The following is a 27,193-nucleotide window of genomic DNA, read 5'->3' on the forward strand; positions in this document are numbered from 1 at the left end:
GGAAAGGTCTGGCTGCATAACCGATTGGCAAACGTACCGCAAATTGAGAAATCATGTGACTAAACCGAATTAAAAAAAGAAAAGAAATTAAAGAATAGTAAAATTCTTTGGACAAAAAGGCAAACTCAGCTCCATCATTCATTGAATCAGATGGCTCATTCATCACAAAACCAACTGATATTGCCAACTACTTGAATTCATTTTTTAATTGGCAAGATTAGCAAACTGAGGCATGACATGCAAGCAACAAATGCTGACACTACACATCCAAGTATATCTGACCAAATTATGACAGACAGGCATTGTAATTTTGAATTCCGTAAAGCGAGTGTGGACGAGGTGAAAAAAGTATTGTTGCCTATCAACAATGACAAGCCACCGGAGTCTGTCAACTTGGATGGAAAATTACTGAGGATAATAACGGACGATATTGCCACTGCTATTTGCCATATATTCAAAAGTAATTCCGCTACCTATGAATAGTAAAGCCCCATTTACTGGCTCAAATAGCCAACCAACCAACCCTTAAACTTTTAGGAAAGACCAGATACAATGCTATTTAACCGGAAACAAATAGACAACATACTTTCAGCACATTTATAGGGAAGGACATTCAACAAGCACAAGACTTACACAAATGACTGATGATTGGCTGAGAGAAATTGTTGATAAAAATAATGTGGGGGTTGTTTTGTTAGACTTCAGTGCAACTTTTGACATTATCAATCATAGAATGCTGCTGGAAGAACGTATGTGTTATGGCTTTACACCCCTTGCTATATTGTGGATAAAGAACAGAGGGTGTTCTTTAATGGAAGCCTCTCGAACATAATCCAGGTTGAATCAGGAATTCCCCAGGGCAGATGTCTAGGCCCCGTTCTTGTTTCAATCTTTACTAACGAGTAAAGCCAGCGTGTCTATGTATGCGAATGACAACACTCTATTGAGGTGACTAAACTGCTTGGAGTAACCTTGGATTGTAAACTGTCATGGTCCAAACATATTGATGCAGTAGTAGCTAAGATGGGGAGAAGTCTGTCCAAAATAAAGCGCTGCTCTACCTTAACAGCACTATCAACAAGGCAAGTCCTACAGGCCCTAGTTTCGTTGCACCTGGACTACTGTTCATGCTGAATGCACCGAACTACTGGCACACAGCTCGGAAACCCATGCATACCCCACAAGACATGCCACCAGAGGTCTCTTCACAGTCCCCAAGTCGAGAACAGACTATGGGAGGTACACAGTACAACATAGGGCCATGACTACATGGAACTCTATTCTACATCAAGTAAATCATGCAAGCAGTAAAATTTGATTTAAAAATATATAAAAATACACCTTAGGGAACAGCAGGGACTGTGAAGCAACACAAACACAGGCACACGATAACATACGCACTATACACACACACACACACGTACACATGGATTTTGTGTTGTAGATATGTGGTACTAGAGTAGGGGCCTGAGTGCACACACTTAATGCATTGTGAAATCTTATGAATGTATTGTAATGTTTTTAAATACAAAATGTGTTGAGTCAGTGGAGCTTTCGTGAGAGGATAAGCAGGAACATTAGTTAATTTACACTAAGGATACAGACAGACATGTTACATAGTGGTGTACATGCATACTTCAATAAAAGGGGCACACTAAGAAATTGACTTAAAATAAATTGTGATTTGATGTACTGTATAACTTACACCCCAAGGACTGAAAAATCGCAACATAGCTTTATAGATTTTACACTGACTTAAGCGTAGTGTAATTTTTCGATTTCAGAAGGGAAAGGGAAACGTTTGATGCGTTTCCCTCTGTACTGCTGCAAAGAGCTATACTTGACATAGCACAAATCTCGCTCTTAGAACGACAGATATACCAGACAGACGAGTGTCTCAGCAGTTTTTCTTTGAGTTTTTCCACAGCTCTTTAAGTCAGGAACCAAATAGTCAGCTCCAAAAAAATAGGACTTGATATTTATAGACTAGTTTGTTATGTAAGAAAAGTTGACTGGTTTGATTCTACAGTGTGAATGTTGAACAGCACTTGGTGTTCTGCCTTTCAGAAAAAGTCAGACATTTGGCTCAGACAGACACTCAAGCATGAGCCTTTTCACAAAGCAGAACATGATGGACAGGGTGGTTCTCTTGTCCACAGGGAGATGAGAGCACCATGGCAAGCCAGAGGACAGTGATTTATGACCAGCCTATGGTGGGGCAACTCCGGGATCACTCTGCAGCTGTCAGCCTCCTGACAATGCCTACCATGGTGGGTTACCCATGATGGAGTGTCTGTTGATCCAGCGTGGCATAACCAATCATACCTTACCACCTCCACTTCTATCCGACCACACAGGAGCGATGAGGATGCTGCTCTGCCATCAGCTCTGACAAACACTTGGCTACGTCACCATGAACAAAATAATACGGCGGGATAAGAGTTGCAATTTAAAGTATGTACATTACTCAACCATAGCACTTTCCAAAAACAAATGTCGGACAGCAAGTCGAGTGCTTTCAAGTCCAATGGCCTTTTTACTTTATATTATTGGCGGGGTTGTTTTGTTGTTTGTGACTATGCACTCACCCTTGTTTCCCTGCCAAGCCACAGAGCAGGGTTTAGGGAGTTGTGCTGCCTCCCTGCATGTCTGTCTCCAGACTTACAGGCTCCTCACTGTCAATGCCTCTGGTTAGAAACTGCATTAACCACTCCTTGTTGGAGCAACTTAAGAGAAAAGGAGCAGGTTGGATGGCAGACAGTAAAGTTGAGTCCAAAGTAACTTGCTGATGGAAACTGAAATCACAAAACAATGGGTTTTCCCCTGAGTGGGGACTCATTTATTGTATCTGAGGCTGTACATTACAATGGGGTTCGCACCATATGAATCACAAACTATGTCTTATTTTTTTTAAACAGGGAAATACCTGGAAAATGTCGTCTCTCGTCACAAATTTGATCATACTGAGCAAAAATAATGCAGCAATATTGTTTCTGATTTTGTTTATTCCAATGGACAGTGTCATTTTTTGCCATTCTCAGTGCTCATGATTCAATTTCTGGTTAAAATGAAAAACCAAAAACCTGAAGACACTCGGCCCTCCGTGGAATGACTGATATTGCTGGTTTAAACTAAGAGGAAAAACTACAAAGTCAGAGCACCATCAGTGGGATTAAGCAGCCCCTACATTGTTGTGTTCCTGCTGTTCTGCATTGACTGCCTGTGGCCCCTGGGGCTCCACCTTGGTCTGGTTCCTGTTGTGATCTCAGAGGAACTCGGAGAACACTAAACCCAGGTAATCCTCCAATTACGGAGCCAAAACCACGTGGGAGTAGAGCCCATATTCTGACACCTGCAGAGCAGGAATGGGGCTTATATGAAATGATAGAAAACACACCAAACATTAGGTAAATCACCTGATTCTACACTAACCCTCTGGACTCAAGAAAGGATGGTTTAGTAATCCTAACCTAGACAAAACAGAAGCAAATTAGTCGGGGAGGCTAAGAGTTTTTGTTCCTTCCCTGTAGCACCAGTGCTATGGGTAATACCGATGTTTAACAAAATGAACATCCTCATGCTGTTCTGCCTCAGCTATAAGACATCCTTTTCTCATCACCTTCAACAAATCACCAAGACCAATAAGCGTAGAGATCATTGCAACAATTCCCTGTTCAAACAATGAAGCATATTCCAGTTCGTTGTATTATCTGAAGGGTTAACCATATAACATCACGGAAAGGTCCAACACTATTCGGATTTAGTGACGGTACACATCTCTAAAGAACACTGCTGCCACCCAATGGAGAGTTGCCGAATAGAATTTCTGTCTGACAGTCTTGTAAACCCGACCCCAGGCAACAGCAGTGAGTGAATAGGATCTGCTTTCAATGACTGACTCGTTCAGCAACTTCGATAAGGAAAAACAACTTGTTCCGGGATGGGAGTGACGTAGTTCCTGTATGCCAAACTGACATTTGATTACATACAGACGTGTTAAGATGGAACGTTTGAAAATTGTGGGAGGCAAAGTAAATCACTGCACACATTCCTAATCTAACAGTACACACATCCTTTCACATAAATAAACCAGACTCAAATAAGGTGATTTTTTTGGTTTACTTAAAAATGTAAACATGTACACATACAGAGTATAACCCAAACAAGGAAAGGAATAAGTCCATATAAAAACATCTTAAAATAAATGATGGTGTGTAGCTGGATCCAGCTGGTAGCATACAGAGATTCTACAATGGCAGATCTGGCTGCTGAGTACACATCACAATAATACTACACATCAGCCATACACAACACATAGGAAAACAAAGCTACATCCATAAAAAGGATTGATTAGGAGCCAGTCAAAGCCAGCTTGATGTTTGGGGTGAGTCTGTGGAGCAGTTTAGCCCCAATGCCACTGGTTCTACCTCGCTCCTGCAGTTAGTACAGCAGTGGGATAGGGATAGGTGAACAGGACCTCCAACAAGCACAGAAAATACTGCAGAAATGTGAAGGCCCTAGCGGTCTCCCTACGGCTCCATGGTCTCAACAGTTGAGCTGAGTGGGCAGGCTACGGCCTGATTTTTTTTGCTGGGGAGTCAAAGTCCTTGTAGTAGAGTGAAGTGGGGCCACCAGGTACAGTAAGAGGTGAGCTCAGTCCAAAAGCTCCGCTGGCCATGGCAAGTCCATTATGTTGACCAACACTCCCCACAGACAAACACACAAGAGTGGGTGATCTTGGGTGTGTTAAGTAGAACAGAGCGGCGTGCAACGTTTGATTCAACGGAAACAGCGCCCTTCTGAACGACCAGTTGAAGAATGTTGTGATTATGGTAACGGAGGAAGATTGTGTACGTTGTGCTGCATTAGTTTTGCGATTTCGAAAGGTTACATCCATATTGATCAGGCCACAACCACCACCAGCAAACAAACCTCAGACTGTTGAAGAATGGTGAGCACAAAACATACAGTGAACTGAACGCACCCCTGGTGTTCACAGGAAGAGGTCAGTCCAGCTCTTTGAAGCGTGCGAACATGGACTTGCGCACAGCTTGTTTGTAGGTGGCATGGTTCCAGACAACAGGCTCCTTCTTCTTCCTCTGAGACAAGAGAGGAAACATCACAAAGAGTTAAAAAGAAACCCATCTGGAGGACTACAGACAGAAAAATACAAAATGTTATAGACCAGGGCTCAACAACCCTGTTCCTGTAGAGCTACCCTCCTGTAGGTTTACACTCCAATCCCAGTTGTAACTAGTCGGATTCAGCTCATCAACCAGCTAACTATTAGAATTAGTGCTACATTACGGGTAGGAGTGAAAACCGTTCTGTAGGTTGTTCTTCAGGAACAGAGTTGGAGAGCTGCGTTAGAGACGTACCTCAACAGGTTCAGAGCCTAACCCAGGTCTCTCGCTGCCTTTGTGCATGTCCCTGGAGCCACCAGCCCAGCTATTCTGGTGTTGATGTTGGTGCTTCCTTCTCTTCTGTTCTGGGGAGCCGTTGGACTCGCCAGCACTCAGCTGTGGGACAGACTACACACATTAATACGTCAGTCATATGACATTTAAAAATAACATTTTATCAGGATCCCCATTAGCTTACGCCACACCGACAGCTAGTCGTCCTGGGGTTCGACACGTAACGAAAAAGACATTGCAGACAAAGACTACAATTTACATACATTAACAATTAGATATTACAGACATTTAAAATACCTGAAAAGGTAACATTAACGGTCAAGATCCATATTCAGGGATCAGTATCTCATTAGATGTCTTATATTTTCTTAAAGGCTTTTCGCTTGGGAAATATGAGTTGGTAATAGAGCTGGGCGACATGGGGAAAAAAATCCATATCGCAATAAATTGACTAAATCATCATGATTAACCATAAACAACGATAAATTCTTAACATTAATGTGCAGTTACTTTCTTTTATATAACCCTTAAAACTACTACTACTTTGAATGACATAGCTATCAATTGTCCAGTTAGCAATAGCGCATTCAGTTTCATTTCAAACTTCACATTCTCCTAGTAAAAGGCTACTAATCGTTATTGTCGATATCAGTGAAATGTTAAAATGTCCTTGATAAAATGGTCCGTTTCACTCATTTTGGTTTACCATCCCAGCTCTAGTAGGTAAGGAGATCCATTCAGTGACGGGTCTGTATTTAAAAAGGTTGATTTGTGGAGTTCTCTCTTAAGTCTGGGGGGGGGTATCAGATGACCCAAACTCCCCTGTCGGTTTGTTGATTATGTTCGTTGCCAGTATATAATAATTGGCAAGCTGAGGAAGTTAGAGAAAGACTGAGACAACTATGATTTAGCTATTTGCGACTACTGGAACTGCTTTACAGCAACATATTAAACGTGTACGCACTTATGTAAAAGGTGACGAAAAATCATGCCTCCACTGACCTCTTTCTCCTGGTTCTCCAAAGCCTCCAGTTCCTTCTTTGACCTTTTGATCTTCATGTGGATCTCCATGTTTTGCTTGTGAAGGTCAGAGAGCTGCTGATGGCGCACGAGGCCGTCCTTATTGGGGAACTGTCTCCTACACAGCAGGCAGGCCATCTTCTTCCAGTCTGTTAGCTTGTCCTCCTCGTCCTGGGACTGGCTCCTAGAAACCTGAGGAACCTCGTGCTGCACCTCCTCCTCCTCGTCACTGCCTGTAGCTGCGTAGTCTGATGCCAGCAGGCCCAGAGAGCCAATGGGCTGCTGGGTGGAGTGGAAAGAGCAGGAAGTTCAGGAACAAGTTCACCAGGGAGTGAGGAAAACAGCCCAGACATTATGGATTGGAATCAAATTCACGCCTTCTTTCCCCAGCTCTCACACCACAGAACATTCTAGGCATTTGGTGGTGACTGCTCACGAATCATCCAACCAATCTCACCTTTGAGCCCTTCCCCTCTTTCTTGGGAGGAGCCATAGGCTTCTTGAAGGGGTCGTCTCCACCCTGTATGTGGAAACAGAGGAGTTACAGTAGAATCAATAAAATCATGGTAAATAAAATGTGTAGGGCAGCTCTCGAAGTGACTCATTGCTGTAAGCAAGAATTTCCTGTGTTCTTAGGAATTCCGCATTCTCTGTGTTGATCTTGCCAGCCCCCAAGGTCACACCTCTGAGAAGGAGTTCTGTTGTGACTATATCATGTAGGTCTGACATCTGATTGGAGGTTAACGGTACAGTAACGCTATTGGTCAACTCAGATTTGTAATCAAAACAACGCAGATGCTTATAAAAGGGTCTTCGAGATCTCTCCCTCTCCTAGAATGCCAGTTAATGCTTTGTAACTTAAGCTTTTTGCCTTGTATGCGAATCCATTCATTTTACAAAGTAATTAAATACACTTGTATTTAGAATTCCATTCAGACATATTTTCATGGCCTATTACTGTAACTCAACTATGGTGTTCTTGCATATTGCTAAATAATCTTTATGCAGTCAGATAATTCATTAAATCGGGTAATTGCAGTCTTATTACGAGGCGCATGTGAGGTACACTACATGACCAAAAGTATATGACATCTCATTGCAAAATCCTGGGCATTACTATGGAGTTGGTCCCCCCTTTTGCTGCTATAACAGCCTCCACTTTTCTGGGAAGGCTTCCCACTAGATGTTGGAACATGGCTGCGGGAACTTGCTTCCATTCAGCCACAAGAACATTCAGGATCGGCAATTAGGCCTGGTTCGCAGTCGGCGTTCCAATTCATCCCAAAGGTGTTCGATGGGGTTGAGGTCCAGGCTCAGTGCAGGTCAGTGAAGTTCTTCCACACCGAGCTCGACAAACCATTTCTGTATGGATCTCTTTGTGCACCGGGGCATTGTCACGCAGAAATAGGAAAGGGCCTTCCACAAACTGTTGCCACAAAGTTGGAAGCACAAAATCATCTAGAATGTCATTTTACACTTTAGCATTATGATTTCCCTTCCCTGGAACTAAAGGGCCTAGCCCAAACCATGAAAAACAGCCCCAGACCATTATCCTCCTGGCATCCGCCAAACCCAGAGTTGTCCGTTGGACTGCCAGATGAAGCGTGATTCATCTCTCCAGAGAAGGCATTTCCTCTGCTCCAGAGTCCAATGGTGGCGAGCCATATGGACAGCTGTGTGATCACTCTCCGTAGTCGACGTGCGTAAGACCTTTAAACAGGTCAACATTCACAAAGGCCGTGGGGCCTGATGGATTACCAGGACGTGTGCTGACAACTGGCAGGTGTCTTTACTGACATTTTCAACATGTCCCTGATTGAGTCTAATACCAACATGTTTTAAACAGACAACCATAGTCCCTGTGCCCAAGAACACTAAGGTCAGGAAGTCCAGGATCCAGTTGCAGAGGGCGGTGTTTAGTCCCAGGAACCTTTGCTTAGTGATGAGCTTTGAGGGCACTATGGTGTTGAACGCTGAGCTGTAGCCAATGAACAGCATTTTCACATAGGTGTTCCTTTTGTCTAGGTGGGAAAGGGCAGTGTGGAGTGCAATAGAGATTGGATCATCTGCGGCTCTGTTTGGGCGGTATGCAAGTTGGTGTGGATCTTGGGTTTCTGGGATAATGGTGTTAATGTGAGCCAGGTCCCCCTGGTCAAGAATACTTATACATGCCTGTCAGAAGTTTGCCAATGAACATCAGAATGATTCAAAGGACAACTGGGTGAAAGTTTTGTGGTCAGATGAGACCAAAATGGAGCTCTTTGGCATCAACTCAACTCGCCGTGTTTGGAGGAGGAGGAATGCTGCCTATGACCCCAAGAACACCATCTCCACCGTCAAACATGGAGGTGGAAACATTATGCTTTGGGGGTGTTTTTCTGCAAAGGGGACAGGACAACTTCACCGCATCATTTGACAGGGCAATGTACTGTCAAATCTTGGGTGAGAACCAAAGGAGTGGCTCAAGAAGAAGCACATTAAGGTCCTGGAGTGGCCTAGCCAGTCTCTAGACCTTAATCCCATAGAAAATCTGTGGAGGGAACTGAAGGTTCGAGTTGCCCAACGTCAGCCTCGAAACCTTAATGATTTGGAGAAGATCTGCAAAGAGTGGGACAAAATCCCTCCTGAGATGTATGCAAACCTGGTGGCCAACTACAAGAAACGTCTGACCTCTGATTGCCAACAAGGGTTTTGCCACCAAGTACTAAGTCATGTTTTGCAGAGGGGTCAAATACTTATTTCCCCTCATTAAAATGCAAATCAATTTATAACATTGACATGCGTTTGTCTGGATTTTTTTGTTTGTTATTCTGTCTCTCACTGTTCATATAAACCTACCATTAAAATTACAGACTGATCATTTCTTTGTAAGTGGGCAAACGTACAAAATCAGCAGGGGATCAAATACTCCCCCCCCCCACTGTAACCGTGACTCTCCACCCACCTTCCTCTCGAAGATGGCGAAGGCCGCATCAGCTGCCTTGGAGGTCTTCCTGTCATCCAGCCCGCCCACGGAGGTCTTCAGTATGGGGGACGGGCAACGGACGCTGTCCTTCTGACGGTTCTGGATCTTAGCCCAGCGCTCCATATCCTTCATGACCTGAGAATGACACATATGTATTCACCATCTATGAGGTAGTGTATTTGGGCAAGAGGGTTGTTCCTATAGCTTCATTGTATATGAGCACAATGTGGTCATGTGGGTTTACTTTGACCGCAGCTAGGCTCCTGGGTTTCTCCTCTTTCTCTCCTGGTTTTTCTTTGCTGTCTTTCTTGTCAAGGCTGTGAGGTGTAGTGTCGTCGTCTTCTCTCCTCTCAGGGGAAGGGTTGGGGTTAGGCATGGTGTTCAGAGCAGGTGTAGGGTTTAGGACTGGTGGAGGGTCGACATGAGGGGTTGGTTCTGGTTTCTTTATGTCCAGTGGAGCGTCTGCTACTGGATTGGCCAGAATGGCCTGTACGTCAGGTGCCAGGGCAACACTAAGTTGGGCCATGGGGGGCTGGGTGTCTGTGGCGTGTCCTCCGGGCACGGGGATGTACGTCTTGGACGCACTGTCCCAGTAAAGGTACTCCTGGGTCTGGGCATTGTAGAAATACTGCACACAGACACAGGACATGAAGCACAGACACACGAAGAGAATCATTTCAAGAGCATGCATCAGATCATATATGAGCTGCTGTGCAGCACTCTTACCCTAGAGGCAGGGTCATAGTACAAGGTAGTTTGGGGATCGTAGTAGAACCCAGAAGTGGCATCATACAGGTAGTTAGTCACGTCAGGAGTTTCAGTAGCTAGAGAAATGAGAAGGTCAGTTATTGCAAGAGTATGACAAGATGAGACTGATAAAACGCCTGTCTTTTCGCATTCTTTCCCCTGATGTCAGAGGGGCATTATTGCTTGGCCTTACCATAGCTGTAGCCATCAGTGCTATGTTCTCCCGTAGCTGCCATTACTCCAGCAGAGGAGACCTGGGGGTGCAGAGCCTGTTGGTAGGGAACAACTAATGGAGGTTCACCATAGCCACCTCCCTGGGATGTGGGAGAGGGAAACATTGGTTACCTGGGTTACATTGTTACCATTTTCTGTTTAAACTGTCAATCATTATCAACGCTTCAAGTATGTACAAGATACCCATGGTATACACTGTCCAACGAAACGCTTACGTGCAGGTTCCATCGACAATGCAACAACAATAAGAAATAATGAAAGATGAGAATACAAACAAAAAGTAAACGGCAGTCGAATGGAATAAACAAGAATACAGTAAGGCACAATTTCTAGTCAAATATTTACACGTGTTTTGGGGAAGAGGGCGCAAGTGTTATTATTGCTAAATACTGCACAATTTAAAGACAGAGTCTGGTAGCAGCAGCACCAGCAGAGATGTGTGTGTGTGTAGCATGAACAGATGCGTGTGTCTTCACTTTAGAATAAAGTTGGTTAGAATAGTATCTCACCTGAGCCATGCTGGAGTTCAAGTGAGAGACAGACGAATGGGAGTGAGGGATGTCTGAGCTCATCGGCCCACCCATCAATCCACCCAAATGGTCTCCTAGGTCAAAAGAATATATAAGATGGATTCTTACAGATCATTTTGGACTCAACATTACCTGATGATTGAAGCATGTTGAGCTGAAAAATACATGTGCAAATCCTCAGGCAGAATAGTGTTTGAATGTGGATACTGACAGAGAGGACTTACCTTGCATGTTAGGTGGGGGAGCTCCTGGTGGCTGCTTGTGAGGTTGGGATGAATAGTACTGCTGCGGCTGGAATTAGGGCACAAAAACATGTTCAGTTTTCAAACCAACACACAAACTCAAAACCCAAAATGATAGCAAACACCTAACTTACCTCTATCATACTGGCCTCAGGTGGGAACCCCAGGAGAGAAGTGTTGGATTTATCAAACTCTCTTCTGTAGCTAGCAGGAGAAGACACCATCAAATCCTCAGTAGTGCACTGAAATCTGTGGCTACATGATATAACATGCTACAGGACTCACTTTTGATTCTTCAAAGGCTTGGCGACCTCGGCGTAAACCCGGACCCCGTCGATAGAGAGAGGCCTGGGCTTGGTGAGCAGGTCAACTAGACGGGTCACTTGCTAGGATGGAAAAAAGGCCACGTCATGACATCCATTAAGCAGGGTACAACTCTCAGACATTTAAAATCCACATATCAGGTGGAAATTGGAGTGTGATAAACCATGACAAAGAGCCTAATTGACATGTTATGGCAGCTATGTGATACCTCATGAGAGTCCATGTCAATGAAGCAGAAGCATTTGGCACCCGGTGGTTTGCCTCTAACCAGACGGACGTTCCTCTCATCCAGGTAGGCGAAGGGGTCCAGGGCTTTCAGGATGGTCTCCACTGTTGTGGTGGGCTTCACATTCTTTATGATCATGGCTGTAGGGCAAGAGGGGAGAACAAGCACACTGATCTATAAACTTGGGAGCTATAATACCACATTGAGTTTTAACAGTTCTCCATAGACAAACAAATGTATTATCCAGTCACACCTCAAACCAACTATTCCAATATTACCCAGCTCACTCACTCTTGCTCTCCTTAAAGATGGGGTCCAGCTGATGAGGGCCAGGAGCTTGGCGAGGGGGGTTGCGGCTGGCCCAGGACTCTGCCTGCTGCTCAGCCTCTTGCTGTCTGAGCTGCTGGTCCACCTGCTGCTGCCAGGCCTCTGGGGTGAGGTCTGAGCTGCGCTGCCACGAGCCCTGCTGAGACAGGGGGTCCACTGGGGCCTTGGCCTGTGAGCCATTCTGGCCGTAGTGGTCACTCTTGGCCTTGTTGACCAGGAGCTGGCCTGGGCTTGGCAGCAGGGGTTCCTGGGCCGGAGGGCCTGGTTCCTAACACAGTGAGAGGAGCCACATCAATACCTTAGTGGCAGTTGTCTTAACATAAGGAATACAGGCAAAACAAATCTACCATGCATACAAATCTTGGGGGTAAATACTACCAAGCATAAAAATACCTATGCTACTAGCATTCTAAAAATAAGAAAAGGTCTATGGACCAAGGTAAAAGGAATGAATAAATCACTGTCATCCAGAGCAGGCCCTTCCTGTGTGATATACAACACTTACTTGAGCTTCCTTGACACTTCTGTCCGGCTGGACGTATCTCATGAGAGCCGTTTTAGTGCCAACCATCAGCGATCCCTGAAAAACAGGAAGAGTTCGCTAGATCCAAACTGAGTAATCTGCTTTCTTGCCAACCAAGTGACACAATTCTAAATGTTCCAAGAGAACAGACTCCCATCATGCACTGTGGCAGGTTTAGTCCTCCTCAGTGGAGAGGGTAGTAGGACAAACATAGTTCTGACAGAAATATGGAAGCCATATCGACCAATACCTTCCAAAGAACTCAAATTTGTACTTCAAAAATGTGAAATTCAATAGACCATTGTGTTGGCAGTGCATTGTAAGTGTATGACACTAATCTGCCTAAAGGCATGACTGTGCTGGACCAGACTGGTTTAAAGACAAGAAAAAATCTCAGATTTAACTAATATAGTGCATTCAGAAAGTATTCAGACCTCTGGACAATTTCCACATTTCATTACAGCCTTACTCAAATGGATTAAATAGTCCCCCCCCCCCCCCATCAACCTACACACAATACCCCATAATGACAAAGAAACCTGTTGTTTAGAAATTTTTGCAAATGTATAAAAAAAATGTATTAACTGAAATATCACATTTACATAAGTATTCAGACCCTTTACTCAGTACTTCGTTGAAGCCCCTTTGGCAGCGATTACAGCCTCGAATCTTCTTGGGTATGACGCTACAAGCTTGGCACACCTGTATTTGGGGAGTTTCTCCAATTCTTCTCTGCGGATCCTCTCAAGCTCTGTCAGGTTGGATGGGGAACGTTGCTGCACAGCTATGTTCAGGACTCACCAGAGACAGGGTTCGATAGGGTTCAAGTCCGGGCTCTGGCTGGGCCACTCAAGGACATTCAGAGACTTGTCCCGAAGCCACTCCTGCGTTGTCTTGGCTGTGTGCTTAGAGTCATTGTCCTGTTGGAAGGTGAACCGTCACTCCAGTCTGAGGTCCTGAGCGCTCTGGAGCAGGTATTCATCAAGTAGCTCTCTGTACTTTGCTCCGTTCATCTTTCCCTCGATCCTGACTAGTCTCCCATTCCCTGCCGCTGAAAAATTCAATTGCGAGTCTCATAGCAAGGGGTGTGAACACTAAAAAAAAAAAATCTACAAACCTGTAATCGCTTTGTCATTATGGGGTAGGGTGTAGATTGAGGAGGAAAAAACATTTATTTAAATCAAGGGGTCTATACTTTCCGAATGCACTGCCACTCACCATTTTAGTACATCTAAAAATGGTGAGTGGCAGTTATATCTACAATAACCCCACTTGCCGAGACAATACTTTAACCGTTTTTTTTTTGCTGTTGATGGGTAAAAAGATAGTCGAATTCATTAAACAATTGAGAGGAAATGCATGTCTTTAAAATCTTATGTAACCAAATGATTTTTACAAAATCCAAAACCATTCTACCAACCAGCTACCCAATTAGTAAATTAACAGAGGATAGATCAAAGGAACATGTAACACCTGTCACTGATTCTGCGTCGTTCCAGCCTTGATCAGAGCCAGATATGGCTCTAGCCTTGTCTGTTGCTTAACATTGTAGCGCGTCATGAGTCCATCAATATGGGTACCAGATTCGGACAATATGGTTGGGAGAATATGAGTCACCTATACTGGTGGCGTGCACCACTGACATTGACCTGTGCTAAAATGGCTAAAAGCCAACCAACGCGGGCTTCTGATACTCTACATGAACCTATACCAATTTGACCAAAAGGAAGGCCTCACAGTCCCCAAAAGGAAAAAGTGAGCAAAGAACTGTGGTCAAGAGAAAAGACTCCTCAAGTGTCAAGTGAATGGATGTCGAGCAAATTTATACTTGTATTTAGCAGACAAGTGGATCTGATGTGGAGGACGCATTTAGGCACGGAGTCTATCCATTCAGCACTGCGAAAGAATACCATGGTTGCTGCACAGCTCTCTATGTGTAGAGAAAGAAGAATGGAATAGAACATTACTGTCCACTTGTTGAGAACAAGGAATGAGCATAACCCCCAACAAACAGTCAGAGTATTGTAGAATGTAGAAAGTTGGGCTTGTAGATAGCCAAAGGTTATGGCAAGATATTGCCAGAAAGGTATAAGTCAACAGGGCACAGCAGTCTGAAGTGTAAAGAGATCAACTTTCCAATATTGCCACCAAAAAAAGCAACTCTCGTATTTTTAAGTTCTGTGCAAAAATGAGAACAAACAAAACCTAAGATGGACTTGAACGCTAGCGCAGAAATGGCTGCCTTACTCGCCTTGACATTGCTATCCAACAACGGAAAAAAGAGATCACTAAAAGAAAACCAATCCAACTAAGGACTTCGATGGACAGAGGACCAAGAATGCAGGAACAAGACATTATGTTGCATGCCTATGGGCCTAGACATACACTGAGTGAGCAAAACATTAAAAACACCTTCCTAATATAGCGTTGCACCATCATCTTTTGTCCTCAGAACAGCCTCAATATGTCAGGAATGGACTCTACAAGGTGTCTAAAGTGTTCCATAGGGATGCTGGCCCATGTTGACTCCAATGCTTCCCACAGTTGTGTCAAGTTAGCGGGATGTCCTTTGAGTGGTGGACCAGTCATGATACACACGGGAAACTGTTGAGCATGAAAAACCGAGTAGCGCTGTGGTTCTCGACAAACCGGTGCGCCTGGCACTTACTACCATACCCCGTTCAAAGGTGTTTAAATATTTTGTCTTACCCATTCACCCTCTGAATGACACACATACACAATCCATGTCTCAATTGTCTCAAGGCTGTAAAATTATTCTTTAACCTGTCTCCTCCCATTTAGCTACACTGATTGAAGTGGATTTAAAAAGTGACATCAATAAGGGTTCATAACTTTCACCTAAATTCACCTGGTCAGTCTGTCGTCATGGAAAGAGCAGGTGTTCTTAATGTTTTGTACACTCAGTGTACAATGCACCAGACACACGCCTCCTCGACCTCGTATTACTGAACTATTATTATGAAAAGTCGAATTTTTCCCAAAAAGCTATTCTCAGCATCCTTGAACCTACACCAACAGTGTAAATTCACACACCCACACGTAGGGAGTAACTACGACAAATGATCCCAAACAATAACCAACCCTGCTCCCACCTCTCCCTCCCCTAAACCTTATAAAATGCCAGCCCCCCCAGCCCAAGCCTTCTTCCTGCCCGAAGGCACAGCCGACGTAGAGAGACGAGGATGGGCCACCTGGTTGGATTCCATGAAGTGGACTGCATCCTCGAGGTTTAAAAACTCCACATAGGCCGTATCGTAGCTGTAACCTGGGGACAGCATTTGAAATACAGATGGGTTTGAGTTAGTCAATGCCAGTAAGGACAGCAGTTCATGAGCACATCACGAAAGGAGATCACATTCAGCATTTTTGTGGTGATAGTGCTGCATTTAGATGACTACATGGGGGGGGAATAGAACATTGTCCTAATTATTCATGTATGCCAATGTCTCCACTAATACAGTACCTTTGCAGCACAACATGCATATTAGTCATTTATCTTGCATTTGAGTTGGCAATGTTGTCCTTATTTAATTGCCAGTAGCGACATCTTTTCCTAATCCAACTATGGACTGAATGTTGTCTCGACTATAGCTTCATTTCCGTAAAGGGAAGTTCCTGCAAGCATAAAGGTATGACCTATGTGCTACTAAGGCATAGGCTTACGGTGTATGAAAGAAACTCTTTAACATGAAACATAGGCTATGCCATTGATGAATTGTCTTGCTGCCATATCTAAACTTTGTCATTTCAGAAACATGGTATTGTAGCGTCTCAGAGATCTGAAATGTAACGCCTTACATTGCATGAGCTCAGCCCTTTTCAACTGAACACAGTTTAAACTCATCTTGCAGCATTTATTAATGTGATGTTCTTTGGTAAGCATGTGAATGAACAGTTGGGAGTAGATGCCTGAAGCAGTCCTACAATCAAATCATTGAGAAAACGGTCTAAGCTGAATGACGAGAAACGCAACACCAAGAACCTGAAGTCTCAGCAAAACACTTAGAGTGGTCTGTAATACAGGCTTGCTGCCTACATTCATTTATAATCAATGATTTATTTGTTAAAAAAAGGAAATGGTGTATAATGAAACAAATGGTGTGTACGCAAGAAATGCTTGTCACATGAACTGTTGTGACAGATAGTCACTGTCAAAGATGGCTTCGTTGAGGATGAAAGCTTCTACAAAATGTTTTGAACGTGTCCCTACATCGTCAGGAATGAAAAACGCTAATGGATAAATACTAAGAAAACCTGGCTGTTGAACTGATGCGCGACTGCATCAAGATCGAGAACACCGGAGGCAACAAAGACACTTTGAAAAGCGTATATGAGTCGTATAGCGAAATAGCGAAACAATTCGTAGGAGATGTGAGATGCTGTTCGAGTTGAGCATGTCCACACAGGGACTTTTGTCTCACCTGGCACAACATTCTTTATCTTCATGCCCTGCATTGGGACACCATCACGGACTGCAAAGGCACCAAGAATCTGCAAGAGAGTGAAATCTTGTTAGTGGTGTTTTTATCAAAGGGTAATGCCTATAGGTCTATAACTAAAAACTTTCATAATCTAACTAAATGATTTTACGCAATCAGAAAAGTCAAAAGGAAAATGTCTGATTTGATTCCTAACCTGTTCCATTGTGGCTGTCTTAGGAATTCCAGTGATGCAAATTGTATGAGTAACCTTGTCCTTCACAGTCGCACTCCTGTAATCCTGATCCTTTGGTTGACAGTTCAGATTTAAATAACAGGTTAAAGCAATTGAAAAATCACAAAATGACAAAAGGGGAACACTCAACCAACAGATGTACAAGAAAATTTGTATGGAATTTGGTTTGGATGCAAAAATGTTGTTTAGCATTTTCTATGGGGTTTAGTCTATACATTTGCTTTACTAACCTGGGAACCAGAGTCATTGAATTTGGGAGTCTGGACTGGTTTGGATTCCTTTAGAACTTCGTTAGGTACTTGCAGCTCCTCAGGTTTGTGGTAAAAGACTCTCCCTGGGCCAGTTCTGTAGTCAATGTCCCTGTAGTCCTGGTCTTTGCCTTGGAATGCAGGCCCTGGAACCAGCTTATCCCTCTCTGGGCCTTGTTCAAGCAATGCAGCCTTTGGCCCTTTGAAACTAGTGTTATCTTTTGGCCCCTGGCCCAGTGGAGTTGGTGGAGTCTTCTCTAGGAGATATGGGGGCCTGTCCATCTCTAAGAGGTATGGGGGTCTGTCACCTCGATTTGGTACATTTTGATTCTGCTTGGGATCTCTGTCTCCAGGCCAGTGCATGCTGTTATTCTCTCTGTTTGGGGTGTTTGGCAGGAGCCCAGGACCCATGGGTGGAAAGGGAGGGTACTGGGGACCTCTACGGCCAAAGGATGGCAAATCCATGACAGGAAAATCTGGGGGGGGCTTTTTATCCCAGTCCTGGGAACCTGGAGCTTCTCTCTCAGTGTGAGGGAAGCCAAAGGGAGGCCCATCCTTTTTCCCTGGGAATTCTGTGGATGGTCTGTCTTTTTCTTTAAAGATTGGTGGCTCTCCAAGAAGACCACCCCCTCTGGACATTGGAGGGAATCGCTGTCCCTGAACATCTATGGTGAAAGGAGGAAGACCTCTGGTCATAGGAGTAGGAAGACTGTCCTTCATTTTTCGATTCTTCCACTCCTCTGCAAGCGACACCTCTTCCATTTCTGGAAAGTCCCTGTCTCTAAGGGTGCCTTTTGGATCTTTACCCATAAACTTGGGTCTGTTTGGCCCACCAAGATCTGGAGGGCAACCAGGACTTCCCCTGACATCCATTGGCGCACCTTCACTGTCGCCAAATCTTACAGGAGATCTGTCCCTTCCTTTGTATTCAGCCTGGGGTCCAACGCGGTTTCTGAAGTCCATATCAGACTCAAATCTTCTCCTTGGATTCAATGACGAAGCACCCCTCCTGTCGAAGTCCATCATTCCCCTGTCCGAGTCCCGTGGAGGCATGTCCATATTAAACCCATCAATGTCATCCATGCCCATCGGGGGCCTGTCAATATGAGGCCTGTCTCTATCACGCATGTCTCTGAACCCCTCATTTCTACCCATAGGCTCAATGGAAAATCCTCCACGCCTTCCATCCATATTGGGATTGTTGAAACCTGGCATATCCTTGCGGAACATCTCTCCATCTCTCATATCTATAAATCTGTCATTTGGCTCTCGTAGACCTCGTGGTGGCATGCCTCTCCCTGGCCCCTTGAAACCACCACTACCTGCTGCATTTAGCAGCTTGTCTCGGATTGCCATTTCATACTGCCTTCGGAGGCCGAAGTCTGATTCCTCCCCAGGTCTCCCCAGGAAATCCCTGGGTGGTTCTCCTCTCCCTCGTATGTCAAGCGGTTCCATAACATGGCCCCGCATATCAGACGGACCCCGCATATCAGACGGACCCCGCATATCAGACGGACCCCGCATATCAGACGGACCCCGCATATCAGACGGACCCCGCATATCAGACGGACAATCCATCCTCCTCATGTCCATACGAGGCCCCCGATCCTGTGGCCCCCTGGGACCCATGTTCATCCCATTTCGACCCCTGAAATTGGGCATAGATCCACCTCGGTCCCCAAACATTTCTCCACGATTGCCACCACTGGAACAAAAAAAATGGTGGGATGTTTGTGTTGGTACAATTAACTACGCGAGAAATGGCCATAATATAATAAGTATATCAAGGTAAACTTGGAGTCACGTGATGATATGGTGTGTGGTCCTCCCACTACGACTCAGGAAACCATGCAAATTATTAGGTCACAGATTAAATAAATTATGATTTACTTCACAGGTTGGTTAAAGTGCACTGTGATGAGCTTGATGCTCCTTTCCAATAAATATAGAGCATCTTATTCTGGTGACATGATGATCCATGCTTGACAAGTAAACATTCTCACTCTTATCCATAATAATTTCATGTAGACAAGCCTACCCGCACTGTATCTGCGAGCTGTCGACTAGAGTGCACATGCCAAGACCAGAATAGGTACACTTGCTATTTAACCTGTTTGGGATAGGAGGCAGTATTTTCACGGCCGGATAAAAAAACGTACCCGATTTAATCTGGTTACTACTCCTGCCCAGAAACTAGAATATGCATATAATTAGTAGATTTGGATAGAAAATAAAGTTTCTAAAACTGTTTGAATGGTGTCTGTGAGTATAACAGAACTCATATGGCAGGCCAAAACCTGAGAAGTGCCCTGTCTGACAATTTGTTGTCCTTCTGTTGCATCTCTATCAAAAATACAGCATCTGTGCTGTAACATTACATTTTCTAAGGCTTCCATTGGCTCTCAGAAGGCGCCAGAAAGTGGAATGTCTCTGGGCGAAGAACAGCAGGAGAATTTGTTAGTGGTCAGCCTGGGAACAGTAAGACAAGAGGCGCATTCACGAGAATTCTCCATTTTTTTCTTTCAGCCTTTGAATGAATACAACGTCGCCCGGTTGGAATATTAGCGCTATTTTACAAGAAAAATAGCATAAAAATTGATTTTAAACAGCATTTGACATGCTTCGAAGTACAGTAATGGAATATTTTGAATTATTTTGTCACGAAACGCTCTCGCGCGTCACCCTTCGGATAGTGACCTAAACAAACAAAACGGAGCTATTTGAATATAACTATGGATTATTTGGAACCAAAACAACATTTGTTGTTGAAGTAGAAGTCCTGGGAGTGCATTCTGACAAAGAACAGCAAAGGTAATCCAATTTTTCTAATAGTAATTCTGATTTTAGGTTGTCCCAAACTTGGTGGGTGTCAAAATAGCTAGCTGTGATGGCCGGGCTATGTACTCAGAATATTGCAAAATGTGCTATCGCCGAAAAGCTATTTTAAAATCTGACACCGCGATTGCATAAAGGAGTTCTGTATCTATAATTCTTAAAATAATTATGTATTTTGTCAACGTTTATCATGAGTAATTTAGTAAATTCACCGGAAGTTTGCGGTGGGTATGCTAGTTCTGAACATCACATGCTAATGTAAAAAGCTGGTTTTTGATATAAATATGAACTTGATTGAACAAAACATGCATGTATTGTATAACATAATGTCCTAGGAGTGTCATCTGATGAAGATCAAAGGTTAGTGCTGCATCTAATGTTTTGCTTTCACTGTAAAGCCTTTTTGAAATCTGACAATGTGGTTAGGTTAACGAGAGTCTTGTCTTTAAAATGGTGTAAAATAGTCATATGTTTGAGAAATTGAAGGCATAGCATTTGAGGTATTTGTATTTTGCGCCACGCTCTACCATATGCGGAACGTCTGTCCTTAAGAAGTTAACTTCTCTAGGGTAGGGGGCAGTATTTTCACAGCCGGATGAAAAACGTACCCAAATTAAATGGCCTACTACTCGGGCCCAGGAACTAGAATATGCATATTATTAGTAGATTTGGATAGAAAACACTCGGAAGTTTCTAAAACTGTTTGAATAGTGTCTGTGAGTATAACAGAACTCATATTGCAGGTAAAAACCTGAGAAAAATCTAACCAGGAAGTGGGAAGTCTGGTGCTTGTAGTCCTTTCAAGTCATTGCCTATCGAACACAGTGACTTAGGGTTCATTTTGCACTTCCTAAGGCTTCCACTAGATGTCAACAGTCGTTTGAAAGTTGTTTGAGGCGTCTATGATGAACAGAGAGCGAACAGAGGAAGTTGGAAGTTGTTGACTCAGGAAAGCAAATTAGTTCATTGGCGCGCGTTCACGTGAGAGTTAGCTGTGTTCCAAAACGTTTTTCAAGACACTGGAATCGTCCGGTTGGAATATTCTAAGTTAAAAAAGGCCCTAAAGATTGATACTATACAACGTTTGACATGTTTGAACAAAATTAAATATAACTTTTTAACTTTTTGTCGTGACATTTTGGCCGCGCTTCCTACACTTGGAGTAGCTTACTGAACACGGAAACAACAAGGAGTTATTTGGACATAAATTATGGACTTTATCGAACAAAACATTTATTGTGGACCTGGGCTTCCTGGAAGTGCCTTCTGATGAAGATCAAAGGTAAGTGAATATTTCTAATGCTATTTATGATTTTAGATGACTCCAAAATGGCGGGTATCTGTATTGCCTAGTGTATTTTTCTGAGCGCAGTACTCCGGTTATTGCAAAGTGTGCTTTCCCCGTGAACCTTTTTAGAAATCTGTCACAGCGGTTGCATAAAGGAGATGTTCATCTAGAATTCTTTGAATAACAGTTTAATATTTTATCAACGTTTATGATGAGTATTTTTTAAATTGTTGTGCTGATTCACCAGAGGTATTGCAAAATATTTTCTGAACATCACGCGCCAATGTAAAAGGCTGTTTTTGGATATAAATATTTTACTGGAATCGAACAAAAAAAATGCATGTATTGTGTAACATGATGTCCTAGGAGTGTCATCTGATGAAAATCGTCAAAGGTCAGTGCATAATTTTAGCTGAATTTCTGGTATTTGTGACGCCTGTCCTTGCTAGGAAAATGGCTGTGTGGTTTTTCTTGTGTTGGAACTGTCCTAACATAATCTAACTTTATGCTTTCGCCGTAAAGCCTTTTTGAAATCGGACAACGTGGTTACATTAAGGAGACGTGCATCTTTAAAATGGTGTAAAATAGTCGTATGTTTGAGAACTTTGAATTATGACATTTTGTGGTTTTGAATTTGCCGCTCTGATTTTTCACTGGCTGTTGAATAGTGTGAACCGTGGGTGGGACCGTCCCACCTGCCCAAGAGAGGTTTTAACGCAACAGTTCTCTGACAAAACTATCGGTAGAGTTGAAAATGAGATGGAAACACATTGAACTTTAGATTCTTATTCAGTACTTAAACTAAAAAGTACATTGTGTGCACTAAATCCTCAAGCACTGATTTTTATCTGCAAGAAGTCGGTTTGGTGGAAACACACCACTGGTGGATTTTTGAATATTTGCATGAAAATCTTTTGCCAATTAGATGGCATCCTAGCTACTGAAACATTTTCAATTGAGCACCTCTTTCAAATCAAGTAACCAATGAAAATAACTTGAAACGTTAGTGTTCCTCATCTCACTATAAAAACAGCTCTGTGGTTACTGCCATTGCCACTGTCTTCTTACCGAAAAGGTGGTCCCGCTTGTGGTCCTCTCCTGGGTCCGTCCCACATATTTTTCCAAACTCCAATCACCAAATTTATCTGACAGAGTAAAACGTTTTCATGTTAAATCCCAGACAGTAGCTTGACTCCAATGCAGTGTTACCTTCAGTATAGCAATAAACTACAGGGGCTTGATACGCATCTATAATGAGCAAATTCAAGGAAACAAATTGCTACCAGTTTACCGTCTACAAAGGAAGATGGCATTGACACGATAGTCGGTATCACCAATCTTTAGCATCGTATGTTATGCCAAGGATTGGGTTAGCTAGCAATGTGACATTATGTTATTTACTAGCTAGGTCTGACAAATGTGTGATAACTAGCTAGCTAAATTAAGTTTGCTAGCTAGATAACGTTAGTTACTTTCAGTCAATATTTCCTCCACTATTTGTGGTACAGTTGAAGCTAGCTAACTATCTAGCTGTCAAGTATTTTGATAAACAATCAAGGTACACTCTGGCGTGCATTACAAGGCCAGATACGCTAATGACGACGTTTCAGTTAGCTAGCCGTGCTGGCGACATTTTCTAGCTAAAGTCAGAGATACTGTGTATAATGACGAGACAGTCTTGTCCCATAGGCGGGAAAGCAGACCATGCAGTCTGCTTATCGTGGAAAGACTTTGACGGGCGTATACCCTCTCGCTTCGCCTTTTCCTCTCTGCTGTCAGCTAGCTAGCTGTCTCCACCGGATTGGTTTTCGAGCTACTAACGTTAGCGAGCTAATATCCTGGCAGGTAAGCGTCGGTTTTCAAAGTGTACGCGAGGTAATGTTTTTATTTGGTGATAAAGGTTGATATGAACGGAAATAACCATATTTAATCAATTTCTAAGTATTTATAATAGGAGAAGCTCACCTTATATTTGTTCTGAGATCTTCAATCAATCGGGAAGAAAATGGAGACCGGAGGTTTTAAAGAAGAGCGGTATCCAGGGAGGGGTAATATTTTGGTGGGATTTGTAGTCCTCTGGCAATATGTACTACAATATCCACTGAGACGATAGGTCTGTTCGACGTTGCAGCTTGACTGATCTACAAATCACCTTGCATCATAAATAGTGACTCATTATTATTTGATGGTCAGTCATTCACAATTTACCCATGATTCAACACGGTTTTGATGCTCTCGAACACGGCAAGTGGGCGAGTTCCAGACCGACTATCCGGCTTGAGAAGTTGGCCCTCCATCGTATGCTGCCTGCCTCGGCTTCCCCTGGACAACTTTTAGAGATCCCTGTTTTTCTACAGTCAAAAGACTGCAATATCCACAAGGCTGTTGCCAACCAAAGCGAAACATGACTAAACTGTAAATGTAGATATACGTGTGAACAACAGGACATAGAGACTGATAGAGAACTCGTCTTTGTATCTGTGATAGCATGGGTAGCACCATTAAGGCTATCGCAATTTACTTCTTCATTGGCTGATTGCTGCCAACTCATAGGAATCAAGTTTTAATGTCACATACACAAGTACAGTGAAATGCCTTTCTTGGAAACTCAAAACCCAACAATGCAATAATCAATAACAATGTTTTACTAGAAAAAAAACACAGGAAATAAGAATAGGAAATATGACATACACAAAGTAAGTAAGTAAGTAAGTAACCATACTATATACAGGAAATATTTAAAAAGTCAGTTCCAATACCATATTATATATATATATATATATATATATATATATATATATATATATATATATATATGGTATTGGAACTGACTTTTTAAATATAGATATATACTCTTGACATGTTTATTTTTAGGGGATAGATCAGCTTTAATATTGCAAATGGGTTGTAGCTTCCATCAATGTAATTCTCTGCATCATTTCAAATCCCCCAAATATTGTTTTGTAAATATATACAGTACCAGTCAAAACTTTGGATACACCTACTCATTCAAGGGTTTTTCTTTATTTTTCACTATTTTCTACATTGTAGAATTATAGTGAAGACATCAAAACTATGAAGGAACACATATGGAATCATCCCTCCAGTTTTAAACATATAAAAATATATTTTAGATTTTAGATTCTTCAAAGTAGCCACCATTTACCTTGATGGCAGCTTTGCACACTCTTGACATTCTCTCAACCAGCTTCACCTGGAATGCTTTTCCAACAGTCTTGAAGGAGTTCCCACATATATGCTGAGCACTTATTGGCTCATTGTCCGCTAAAATCTCAAACCATCTCAATTGGGTTGAGGTCGGGTGATTGTGGAGGCCAGATCATCTGATACAGCACTCCATCACTCTCCTTCTTGGTCGATCTTCTGATTACCACCCCTACCTTGTCACAACACAACTGATTGGCTCAACCACATTAAGAAGGAAAGAAATTCCACAGATTAACATTTAAGAAGGCATACCAGTTAATTGAAATGCATTCCAGGTGACTACTTCATGAAGCTGGTTGAGAGAATGCCAAGCGTGTGCAAAGCTGTCATAAAGGCAAAGGGTGGCTTTTTGAAGAATCTCAAATATGAAAAATATTTTGATTTGTTTAACACTTTTTTGGTTACTACCTGATACCATATGTGTTATTTCATAGTTTTGCGGTGGATGCAAATAGTCTCGGTAGCCATTTGATTAGCTGTTCAGGAGTCTTATGACTTGGGGGTAGAACCTATTTAGGAGCCTCTTGGACCTAGACTTGGCACTCCGGTACTGCTTGCCGTGCGGTAGCAGAGAAAACAGACTATGACTAGTGTGGCTGGAGTCTTTGACAATTTTTAGGGCCTTCCTCTGACACCACCTGATATAGAGGTCCTGGATGGCCGGAAGCTTGGCCCCAGTGATATACTGGGCCGTATGCGCTACCCTCTGTAGTGCCTTGCGGTCGAAGGCCGAGCACTTTACATACCAGGCAGCTGTAAAACCTTTTGAGGATCTGAGGACCCATGCCAAATCTTTTCAGTCTCCTGAGGGGGAATAGGTTTTGTCGTGCCCTCTTCACGACTGTCTTGGTGTGCTTGGACCATGTTAGTTTGTTGATGATGTGGACGCCAAGGAACTTGAAGTTCTCAACCTGCTCCACTACAGCCCCGTCGATGAGAATGGGGACGTGCTCGGTCCTCCTTTACCTGTAGTCCACAATCATCTCCTTTGTCTTAATCATGTTGAGGGAGAGGTTGTTGTCCTTGCATCACCCAATCAGGTCTCTGACCTCCTCCCTACAGGCTGTCTCATCGTTGTCGGTGAGCAGGCCTACCACTGTTGTGTCATCAGCAAACTTAATGATGGTGTTGGAGTCATGCCTGGCCGTGCAGTCATGAGTGAACAGGGAGTGCAGGAGGTGGCTGAACACGCACCCCAGAGGGGCCCCTGTGTTGAGGATCAGTGTGGCGGATGTGTTGTTACCTACCCTTACCACCTGGTGTCGGCCCATCAGGAAGTCCAGGATCCAGTTGCAGAGGGCAGTGTTTAGTCCCAGCGTCCTTAGCTTAGTGATGAGCGTTGAGGGCACTATGGTGTTGAACAATGAACTATAGTCAATGAATAGCATTCTCACATAGGTGTTCCTTTTGTCCAGGTGTGAAAGGGCAGTGTGGAGTGCAATAGAGATTGGATCATATGTGGATCTGTTTGGTGTGGTATGCAAATTGGAGTGGGTCTAGTGTTTCTGGGATAATGGTGTTGATGTGAACCATGACCAGCCTTTCAAAGCATTTCATGGCTACAGACGTGAGTACTATGGGTCGGTAGTCATTTAGGCAGGTTGCCTTCGTGTTCTTGGGCACAGGGACTATGGTGGTCTGCTTGAAACATGTTGGCTTTACAGACTCAGACAGAGAGAGGTTGAAAATGTCAGTGAAGACACTTGCCAGTTGACAGCGCATGCTCGGAGTACATGTCCTGGTAATCCGTCTGGCCCTGCGGCCTTGTGAATGTTGACCTGTTTGAATATCTTACTCACATCGGCTGCGGAGAGCGTGATCACACAGTCGTCCAGAACAGCTGATGCTCTCATGCATGTTTCAGTGTTACTTGCCTCGTAGTGAGCATAGAAGTCATTTACCTCGTATGGTAGGCTCGTGTCATTGGGCAGCTCTCGGCTGTGCTTTCCTTTGTCGTCTGTAATAGTTTTCAAGCCCTGCCACATCTGATGAGCGTCGGGGGCCGGTGTAGTAAGATTCGATCTTAGCCCTGTATTGACGCTTTGCCTGTTTGATGGTTCATCGGCGGGGGCATAGCGGGATTCTTATAAGCTTCTGGGTTAGGGTCCCGCTCCTTGAAAGCGGCAGCTCTACCCTTTAGCTCAGTGCGAATGTTGCCTTCTGGCTGGGGTATGTACGTACATTTACTGTGGGGATGACGTTCTCGATGCGCTTATTGATAAAGCCAGTGACTGATGTTGTGTACTCCTCAGTGCCATCGGAAGAATCCCGGAACATATTCCAGTCTGTGCTATCAAATCAGTCCTGTAGTTTAGCATCTGCTTCATCTGACCACTTTTTTATA

The 27,193-nt window shown here is 43.5% G+C and overlaps 1 protein-coding gene across 5 annotated transcripts; it reads right to left on the reverse strand.

Moving 5' to 3' along the window:
* Positions 1-2,812: 2,812 nt before the first annotated feature.
* On the reverse strand, positions 2,813-23,680 carry LOC115150970 (RNA-binding protein 6). 5 transcript variants are annotated; one of them, XM_029694842.1, is made up of 21 exons: positions 23,587-23,680; positions 22,690-22,766; positions 17,481-19,203; positions 17,212-17,301; positions 16,998-17,067; positions 15,768-15,841; positions 12,538-12,612; positions 11,997-12,300; positions 11,688-11,845; positions 11,441-11,541; positions 11,290-11,353; positions 11,138-11,204; positions 10,893-10,987; positions 10,343-10,463; positions 10,129-10,226; positions 9,647-10,030; positions 9,382-9,537; positions 6,895-6,957; positions 6,420-6,719; positions 5,379-5,531; positions 2,813-5,099 (listed from the first exon to the last, which is right to left on the reverse strand). In XM_029694842.1, the coding sequence occupies exons 2-21, from the start codon at positions 22,734-22,736 to the stop codon at positions 5,007-5,009; spliced, it is 4,236 nt and encodes a 1,411-aa protein (XP_029550702.1). In that variant the 5' UTR covers positions 22,737-22,766; positions 23,587-23,680; the 3' UTR covers positions 2,813-5,006. The 5 variants fall into 5 exon arrangements, with proteins under 5 accessions (XP_029550702.1, XP_029550701.1, XP_029550703.1 ...); XM_029694841.1 differs by having other exon boundaries at positions 6,420-6,716; positions 11,290-11,359; XM_029694843.1 differs by having other exon boundaries at positions 5,379-5,519; positions 11,290-11,359.
* Between the last annotated feature and the right edge of the window lie 3,513 nt (positions 23,681-27,193).

The sequence above is a fragment of the Salmo trutta genome, chromosome 16 (assembly GCF_901001165.1).
Source record: "Salmo trutta chromosome 16, fSalTru1.1, whole genome shotgun sequence".
Classification (NCBI taxonomy): domain Eukaryota; kingdom Metazoa; phylum Chordata; class Actinopteri; order Salmoniformes; family Salmonidae; genus Salmo; species Salmo trutta.

Bases quoted from the DNA above. Each gene is read 5' to 3' on its own strand.
- LOC115150970 (XM_029694839.1), bottom strand. From the start codon at position 22,736: ATGTGGGACGGACCCAGGAGAGGACCACAAGCGGGACCACCTTTTCG. The intron at 17,068-17,211 runs GTTAGGAATCAA...ACTCTCTTGCAG, and splicing joins AGACAGCCACAATGGAACAG to ATTCTTGGTGCCTTTGCAGT. The intron at 10,464-10,892 runs GTGAGATACTAT...CCCACATCCCAG, and splicing joins TGAACTCCAGCATGGCTCAG to GGAGGTGGCTATGGTGAACC.